We start from the raw sequence: 10,188 nt of genomic DNA, 5'->3' as shown, positions 1-10,188 counted from the left end.
CATTGGCTAAAGATACATCCTGTTAAAATATTTCAAGTCATTAACTACATGTTTGCTAGATAGAGCTACCTTGAGAAAATACATGTACTAAATTATCTTTCTCTATTTCATTCAATGTGTATATTTGGTCAAACTATTTTGTGACACCCTTTCAAAGTATTACACCATATGAAGCATCGTGTGGTGTACTGATCAACAGCATTGTACATATGATGCATCCATCTCACCCTATCATGAAAATATGTTATATTTCAGGTTGAGAAATGTAACACACTATTTGTTGTCTGATATCAAAGCAAGATTACTTGTTCAGGAACCTTTTTTAACCCACTTTGTCCATTTTTATGAGCATGTTGTCTACCCTTTAATGACAGAGCCCCCCCCCCCCCTCCTCACCGTTAGGGGGTAATTATGTTGCTTGTAAACCTTAACCATACATTATCCAGAAATCCTGTGATGATTTCTACCAGCATTCTGTAGGTATCATTGATTGTATTCTGTATGTATCATTGAATGCATTCTGTAGGTATCATTGATTGCATTCTAAAGGTATCATTGATTGCGTTCTAAAGGTGTCATTGATTGCATTCTAAAGGTATCATTGATTGCATTTTTGCAGGTATCATTGAATGCATTCTGTTGGTGTCATTTGATTGCATTCTAAAGGTATCATTGATTGCATTCTAAGGGTATCATTGATTGCGTTCTAAAGATATCATTGATTGCATTTTGTAGGTGTCATTGAATGCATTCTGTTGGTGTCATTGATTGCATTCTAAAGTTATCATTGATTGCGTTCTGTAGGGGTCATGTATTTTGGGACCAAGAAACCTGGATGTATCCACCAATGCTGATACGTATCCAGAGTTGGCTCAAGCTATGATCAAATCTAGAACTATGCATCTACAGGCTGCAAAGGAGTATGCAGTACAGACTGGGGAAAAGGGAGCACGCTTCCCATGGGAAATGGCTTATTACAGGTAAAATGCAACTAGACCTTTGTATCTAACCATTTACCTATGAAGAGAAGGACGATTTAACGCGAGTCTTTCTTAGACTGTTATAAATGCAATCATGATGGTCACCTTCATCGGATTATGTGCATCTTTAAAGAGAATTAGAAAGAAAAATTGACCTAGTTCATAAAACTTGGACATGTGGGTAATCAAGTATTACCGAACATCCTGCCTGAGTTTCAGGTCACATGACCAAGGTCAAAAGTCTCTTAGGGTCAATGAACTTTGGCCAAAAATGATGGTATTTTTGGAATTGTCAGCATAACTTACAAATTCTATGAATCTAGTTCATGAAACTTAATCTCAAGAGCACTCAAGTATCCCTGAACATTCTGTGCGAGTTTCAGGTCACATGACCAAGGTCAATAGGGTCAAACAATCATTGGTAATGTTGGGGGTATTTGTGGAATTATCATTATAACTTTAAAAGTTTCATGGATCAAGTTTATGAAAGTTGGACATAAGAGTAACCACATGTATCCCTAAATATCCTGTGCGCGTTTCAGGACACATTACCAAGATCAAAGGTCATTTAAGGTGAATGAACTTTGGCCGTGTGGGGGAAAGTTTATTGATCTAGTTCATGAAACATAGACATAAGGGTAATCAAGTATGAATTATTGTTTTGGACACGTCTTAATTAGGTCACATAATCATGGTCAAAAATCAGTTAATGTCAATGGACATAGTATTATATTTTTATATGAATGTTTTCTTTTGTGAATAATCATTCAAAAGCTGTTTTCATAGTCAGCACTGCTGATAAATCAAATAGTGTAATGCAGGCAAGACTTCCAGAGGCAATGTGATTCGAATCTGCAAACTTCCGCTCACACAGATAGATCTTAATAACATTGAGAGCCATACAATCTCTGCATACTATTAATTAGCCATTTATCTGGAAAGATTGGGAAAACCTGGGGAAAATTGGGGTTATAAATTAAACAATCGCAATATTGCCTCTATCTTAGAATATGCACTTTCACAAATAAAACACATGGAACTAAGAAAACCAAAGGTAAACAAGAACTGCACATCAATTTTTCAAGAAGTAAGTAATATGTGCATACAATTAGTGAAATTAAATTAGTGATATGACGGTCACAGAATCGAAGTAGACTAATATGAAGAGATTTTACAGTCACCTGTTTGTGAATTCATTGCAAAACCGATGAATGTCTATATTTTCTTCAAAGTTCCGTAATCTAACAAATGATTAAACATTTGCTCTCAAGACAAGAAAAATATTGCAAGAGTTATCTCAAAAGTTTTGGCTCCTGATTCCTCAGCTTTTAGGGTATACGCCTTTTAGGGGTGGTCCAGGCTGAAAGTATTTATAGCTTAATAAATAGAGTAGCATTCAATAAGCAAAATGCCGACAATTTCGTCAAATCGGACAACAATTAGCAAAGTTATTGAATTTCAAAGTTAAGTATATTTTTGTAAAAACAGTCGTCATTTATATTCATTAGGTGGGCTGATGTCACGTCTCCACTTGTTCTTTTGTATTTTATTATATGAAATTAGGTTTATTCAAATTTTTCTCCAAGAACTAGAAAAATTGGATTGACAACTGATTTAGTGCATTAGATATTTATTGCTGCAACTTTTTTCACTATAAGGGAGACATTTTTTTCACACAAGTATGAAATAATGAAAAAATTATGATTTCATGTAATAACATAAGAGAAAACGGAAAGTGGAGATGTGACATCATCAGCTCGCCTAATGCATATTCATGACGACTGTTTTCAGAAAATATTGCTAAACTTTAAACTTCAATAACTTTATTATTTGTTATCCGATTTTGATGAATTTTCAGCGTTTTGCTAAGTGAGTTCTACTCTGTGTATTAAGCTATAAATATTTTCAGCCTGGACCACCCCTTTAAACCCAATATGTAAATATTTATATTTTTCATAACAAATTGATTTATGTATGAATTTGTGTTTACGAAAAAAATGTAATGAAATGGAAGAAAATAAATGTTTTATTTGAATTGAATGTGACCCGAGTGCCATAATGATCGGGTCATAGACATTCTTGTATCACCCTTTTTCCTGACTGAGGGAATGTTTGAATGCCTGGATTTATATCAAACCTCACTGTACGGCTCTCTGTCCAGCATTCGTACCTTGTTGATGATTTCAAGGCAATTCAATGTGGATGTGCTGAGAAACCTCAGAAGATGTGGCACAAGGGCGTCAGTGTTTTAGATTCCTGACACAAACCATTAGTTTTCTGTCCTTGACAAGAAATCAAATAAATAGGACCAGTGATATCTTTCTTCTTTGTTTTGTCCTTAGAACAATGAAGTACTGTCTTAAGTCAAATGGGTAATGTCCTCCAGAGAAAAAAGATTTTTTTTTGTAATTTTATACTATTTTCAACTCAAGAATTACAAAAACACGCGAAAAAACATGCACAAGCAAATATATCAACAATTTTAATTATGGATTAAATGACAGGACATTAAAATATGCTCAAATAATTGGAACATGATACTGATAATAATAATAATAATAATATGTCCATTTATATGGAGCAATTATGTGCATGCTACTATATGAAACAAAGTATGGAATTACCATTGTTTTAAAAACACTTTGCGGTTCAGTCAAGGTGGTCCTGCAAATCTTTAAAAATTAAAATATTTTTAATTCAAACAATAAAAAAAATAGATAGTGAGGGACATCGTCGACTCTCATTTGAATATCATTGAAATGTGCAAATAAACTCTCTTGTGAAAAATAAGCGAAATTTTGAAAATGTCATAACTTTCTTATTTTTTTATCCGATTTGATGAAATTTTCAGCATTATGCTTGTTTGATTATTCTCTTTTAATCCAAATCCACTTTTTCTGGGGTGGACTTTCCCTTTGAAAAATAAGAAACCATTCATGGGCTTCATAATATTGCAATTCAACAAGCATTTTTATGAATCTGAAACTGCTACAGGGCATCCAAAATACACCTCATCATAAGAACAATGGAAGTTGATGTCTGCATGGAGCCTTATGAATAAAGACTGTAGCCCGGCGCACATTATGCAATTCGTTGCAATCTTAATTTCATAGAAATTGTAATAACCTTTGAGATCCAGTCGATAAAATCTTAGAATTTTAGAATAATGGTAAGGACTCCTAAAAAGTTTTGTCTCCTTGTAGGAATAAAAAAATCCAAGTTTAAATCGCAATGACGTTATCATCAGCTGCAACTTTAAAGCAAAATTATGATTTTACTATTCTTAACACAATGCCAAACTTCAAATAAAATGATTTTTACTTTTTTCAACCTTAACATTAAATGCATAATGCAATTTAGTAAAAACATCACATAGTGTGCGCTGGTGCAATTACATTGCCAATCTTTATATAACATGTGGATCAGCATCCAATTCAAAACAAAGTATCCATTGTTACAATAATGGAAATTAAAGTTACCATAGTTCTATATGAATCCTACCCAGTTATTAGCAGATTGTTATGTATCCCCCCCCCCACCTGAGAAATCTAAAGATATAACTTTTTTTTTCATTTTGCAGGATTTGATGTGTGCCCCGCCCCGAAACCAGCTGAGTATGAGATACATCTTAATGGTGACATTTCATTTGCTGTGCAGCAGTATCTTTATGCAACCAATGATACTAATTTCTTGACTAATGACAAGGGATATGAGTTAGTCCAAGAATTAGCCAACTATTGGGCAGGTAGAGTCACCTATGATGACTACAAAGAGGCATATACAATATTAGGTATTACTTTTACATCACATTTTCTGACCACTCAAACCACATTTTCTGCATAAATGCAAGATACAATGTGCAGAAAAGTGGGTGAATATATTAAGAATGTGGAGCGTTGTGGCCCAGTGGATTAGTCTCCGGACTTTGAAACAGTGGGTCGTGGGTTCGAATCCCAGCCATGGCGTAATTTCCTTCGGAAAGAAATTTATCCACATTGTGCCGCTCTCGACTCAGGTGAGGTGAATGGATACCCGGTAGGAAGAAATTCCTCGAAATGCTCGAGCGCCCGATCAAGGTAGCCGTGCTAAAGGGGTAATAATAATAGCAGGGCCCGCTGAGAGAACAGTTTTCGGAACTGAAGTGGCTACCCTGGGTATATATGCCACTATCATTATTATCATTATTATAGAATTTTAATAGCATTCTTGTTTGATGTTCTGCACTGATAAGTTAAAGGCCCTTACTAAAAGTATGTGTGGCATCAAAAGACATGAAGTTTTTTTTTACAATCGCTTTGTGCTTAATCTGCCCATTGTTTTGTCTTCAGTATAATACGTAGATGAGTAATAAATGATTGCGTTGGGATTTCTGGATGAAAGACGTTGTTCTGCCTTTGGTTAAGATTATTAACAACTTGTTTGCTCTGACAATATTACAATCTAACCTGGAGTGAGGAATATAAGCAATAAGCTCATTTTTCATTTTCCATCATTATAATGGCTGCAGTGTGATAGAAGAATAAAATGTACTCTATTCACTCAGTTATAAATTCAAAGCAAGGTGCTTGCCTAATACCTCGGTCACATTTGTTCTACGGCGGCCGTTCGGCGAGTCGAAAACAGCCGGGGTTTTTTTCATTTTTATTCGAACCAACTATATTTAACTTGCACAAAAAAATGTTAAAATGGCTGTTTTCCACTCGCCGTACGACCGCCGTAGAACAAATGTGACCGAGGTATTATTCACAACATCACAAGATTCATTGATTATAGATCGGAGTTTAATTATTTGTCTTATTTCAATACCTTATATTTTTATCAACTATGTTTGTGTATTGTATGTATCAATTATCTTTGTAATTGTATATAATTTAGCTGTATACTGCTATGTGCAATGTTTTTTTAAACTGAAATAAATAAAAATAAAATAATATCCAAGTGGAACCAGATGTACTATTGTACTTTTAAAGAAATCCCTATAATTAAAAATTTGACATATTTTCGGTGACATAGGCATATGCTAGCTGATTTAAAGATTAACTTAATAAATTAATTTCTAGCAATTTTGGGGAAAATTTTGATTGCATTGCACAGGGTTATATATATTGTAAGATTTTGGAATCCTCAGACTGGATGATGCGAAGGTATCAAGGTAGATTGCTGTAGACCTTCTTAAATCTCACAATAATTGTTTTCTTTGACACAACAAGCATTCCCCTGTGTTTATTTATAAAGATGTGATGCCCCCTGATGAAGATCATGCACCTGTTGATAACTCTGTCTATACCAATGCCGTGGCCCAGATAGCCCTGCGTCTCCCGTACTATGCAGCATCTCTCCTTGACCAGAAGCTACCAGATACCTGGTCTAAGATTGCTGACAATATGCATATCATGTATGACCAGGAGAATGATTATCATCCAGAGTTTGAAGGATATGAAAGAGGTATATATTGAATTTTGGATTGAATCTTTAACAGGAGGACTTTCATAGATAATATAGTGAGTTATTTATGTTACATTGTAGGTTATAACAATAATCATAGTCTATAAAGATCTATATGTAGTCCATTTTCATGCCTAGGACGGGTCAAAGCTAAACGGACACCTCTAGCTTGTACAAAAACAGTAAGAGAACAAATAGAAAGAAAGCTCAACGCGATAAAAAAAAGAAGTTAACATCAGATTTCAGACCTCGTTCTTACTTTTAATAATTTTGCAGGTACTATAGTCAAGCAAGCTGATGTGATTCTTCTGGGTTACCCCATTATGTATGAAATGGATCAATCCACGCGGGTCAATGATCTTAGGTATTATGAGACATACACAGAGCACACAGGACCTGCCATGACATGGGGGATGTTTGCTGTGGGGTGGCTCGAACTTGGAGACAAGCAGAGGGCAGAAGATCTTTTCTCTGAAAGCTTCTTGAATATAAGAGAACCTTTCAAGGTATTCATGAGAAATTATTATTAAGGTGTAGATGGTGATGATGATGATAATGATGATGATGATGGTGGTGGTGATGAAGATTGTTATCTGCAAACACACCTCATGAAAGACGATTTTGGTCATCATGTCTTCCAACTAATGAAAATTTTCTTGATCGCTTTGCTCGCCCGCATTTGGATATTAACTGTAGTTCAGTAATTTATAACACAACATATTCATTATTATAGCCATTGAAAAAAATCCTTAGAGACTTTAACTGAAAATATTATGTACATGGTTATATATATACCCCCGCATACTGATAGCCTTAGGTGTTGGGATGTACCCAAAATTGTTAATTTCCATGTAAACATATTGCTTCACCCCCCCCCCACTCCGCGGACCGGATTTACGCAAGTGCATGGTTTCATTACATAGAGTTACCTCCACGGACTATATCTCCCTGGTTTTGATAATGACCAATACATGTTTGAATCACTATCTCGATAAACGTTGAGGGATTAAAACGGAGCATTAGTTACATTTATGATGAGGAGACATCGCTGAGCCAGAAGCCATGCAGTAGCATTAACAAGTTGATGTCTGATTATTTTCTTATGTATAATTTAATATTCTTTATTTTGTCTTACTATTATCCTCACCACTGTAGAAATTCTATGGCTATGTCAAATAGCTCCATGCAATTACAGATCGGAAATTGTTCGAAGTTAAAATAATAGTCAACTGTATAACAACATTCGGGAAAAAGGGGGTTTCGAAATAGGACGCATCCAATTTAAACTCGCTTTCCTGCACAACGAAAATTACGATACGGAACCAGCTGCAGATTGTGATTTCGCCTCTGAAAATATGAAGCCTAAACAGAACTCCCCGAACTATGGCGATCGGCGTTCAACGATGTTTTTGAAATTGTTGATTCTGTCTCTGCAATGGAAGGACACCCATAGAGGTCTGTATGATCCCTACGGTCAATGAAATCACACTATAGAGACAATTTAAAGGACAAGTCTACCCCCAACAAAAAACTTGATTTGAATAAAAAGGGAAAAATCCAACAAGCATAACACTGAAAATTTCATCGAAATCGGATGTAAAATAAGAAAGTTATGATATTTTAAAGTTTCCCTTATTTTATTCCTTCTTTAACATATGGAATGACCATTGTTTGAACATTTTGTGGTTCAACCAAGAGGGTCCTTATTATCAAATCTGTGGAAATTGATATATTGTATAATTCAAACAATAAAAAAACAAAAGAAATAGTGAGTGAATGTCAGTCAGTAAGTGATGGACATCATCGACTCTCTCATTTGCATATCACTGAGTTGGCAAATAACTGTTTTGTGAAAAATAAGTGAAACTTTAAAATATCTTAACTTTCTTATTTTACACTCTATTGATTCTAATAAACCTCGGTTTGACTTGCCCTTTAATACCTTACACCATACAGATTTGGACGGAGACCGCCCAGGGTACCGGGGCTGTTAACTTCATAACAGGAATGGGAGGGTTCCTGCAGGCAGTTCTTATGGGATATGGTGGACTTCGTCTGCGTCAGGACGGCATAACAATGAAGATTACTCTACCCCAAGACTGTCTTAAACTAAGCTTTACTGGTATCAACTATCTTGGTAACTCCCTAGATATCTCTGGTAACTCAACAGCAATGATCGTAGAGCTTACAGAGCGATTAGAGGATGCTGTGGACTTGGACTTGAAGGTTTCAAATTATACCTTCCTCAGATTATCAATCGGTAAGCAAAAATGTGTTGATTTTTCGATTAAATGTTAAGCAGTGCGGCAAAATCCTAATGAATTTATAAGAATTTCTCATTGCTCAATATATTATACCATTTTAAAAAACCTACCCCTTTCCTAAGATGTTTACTGTTGCCGGCCTCAGCTGTAAGACAGTCTGTCCTGAACTCTCTCTCTTTCATTTTGTTTTGCAGGAGAGCCGATACTGGTCAGTGGTGCCTCTATCAAGATAATGCCCCACAGGAGATGAAATCTTCTTCACCAATATCAAAATTCATTATGAAAAAAGTTAATATGGAAATACTGTGATCGTCATGTGCCATGAATATACTACACTTCTTTACAACTTTATAAACCCCTCAAAAAGTTCTGCAACTCAATATTGAGGGATATATATATTTTTTTACTGATGTATAAAAGATGAAACTGGTATCATTGAAAAGTTTAATTATCCTTCTTTACAATGATGTGCCATCTACTGTGATCATGTAATCATGGATTGTGCAGTTACCCTGAATATAGGGAAAAGTCAGAAGTGGAATTTTGCAAAATGCAATGTTTTCTAACCAGTCTCCATTTCTACAGAATTTTGACCATGCAGGCAGGTGACCGTGAATGTTTTTCATTCTAACCGCTTTTTCATAAAAAATCAGTAACATTGAAATTAACATCTCATCTTTTATTTTTAAATTCAACATCCTAAAACTTTTTTGAAATGACAAGGTTCAACATTATTCCAAACACATTCAATCGATTGCACAAATGATATGTGGATTTTCAGGCATCAATGCATCAACATCATTTAAACTCGGTCCATCCTCGAAACGATTGGAAATTCACTATTAATAATAATAATAATAGGTCCATTTATATAGCGCAGCTACTATGTGCATATACTCTACTGCGCTTTGATAATTGGTATCATATTATTACCCCGGCTGTAGCTGAGCCGCCATATTAATAGGCGCTAAAGCGTTCAAGGAAAAATCCTACCGGGTACCCATTCACCTCACCTGGGTCGAGTGCAGCACAATGTGGATAAATTTCTTGCTGAAGGAAATTACGCCATGGCTGGGATTCGAACCCACGACCCTCTGTTTCAAAGTCCGAAGACTAATCCACTGGGCCACAACGCTCCACATTGGAAAGAACAAATTTTGCATTATTTCATTTTTGACGTCGCTGCATATTTATAATATCTGCACATTCCATGATAACATTAGCATTACAAATGACACGATTGTGAAGAGGAATATTCATGCTTTCCAATGATACCACTTTACCGCTCACACTTGAGTTGCAGAACTTTTTGTGAGGGGTTTATATTTTGTTGAAATTAATGCATGAAAGGTTTTATAAAGGCGGATTATAAATAATGTCATCGAGTCAATTTTTTTCACCCAGATTTATGCAATATATTCCCCTCCCTGCGGACTTACTGTATTATACTTGGACGTTAATGTATATTATTGCAACTTGGTAGCTCAGTTTAGACTGTT

The 10,188-nt window shown here is 35.3% G+C and overlaps 1 protein-coding gene across 1 annotated transcript in view; it reads left to right on the top strand.

The window, feature by feature from the left end:
• Positions 1-9,563, top strand: part of LOC121413064 (protein-glucosylgalactosylhydroxylysine glucosidase-like) — a 12,630-nt gene extending 3,067 nt beyond the window's left edge. The window contains exons 3-8 of the mRNA XM_041605825.1: positions 805-980; positions 4,535-4,770; positions 6,216-6,425; positions 6,702-6,931; positions 8,382-8,685; positions 8,884-9,563. Of these exons, the coding sequence (XP_041461759.1) occupies positions 805-980; positions 4,535-4,770; positions 6,216-6,425; positions 6,702-6,931; positions 8,382-8,685; positions 8,884-8,939 (1,212 nt within the window). The 3' untranslated portion in view covers positions 8,940-9,563. The remainder of the gene's footprint in view (positions 1-804; positions 981-4,534; positions 4,771-6,215; positions 6,426-6,701; positions 6,932-8,381; positions 8,686-8,883) is intronic.
• Positions 9,564-10,188: the final 625 nt, after the last annotated feature.

The sequence above is a fragment of the Lytechinus variegatus genome, chromosome 4 (assembly GCF_018143015.1).
Source record: "Lytechinus variegatus isolate NC3 chromosome 4, Lvar_3.0, whole genome shotgun sequence".
Classification (NCBI taxonomy): domain Eukaryota; kingdom Metazoa; phylum Echinodermata; class Echinoidea; order Temnopleuroida; family Toxopneustidae; genus Lytechinus; species Lytechinus variegatus.
The sequence above is the reverse complement of the archived record's forward strand: the minus strand, read 5'-3'. Positions and strand labels throughout refer to the sequence as shown.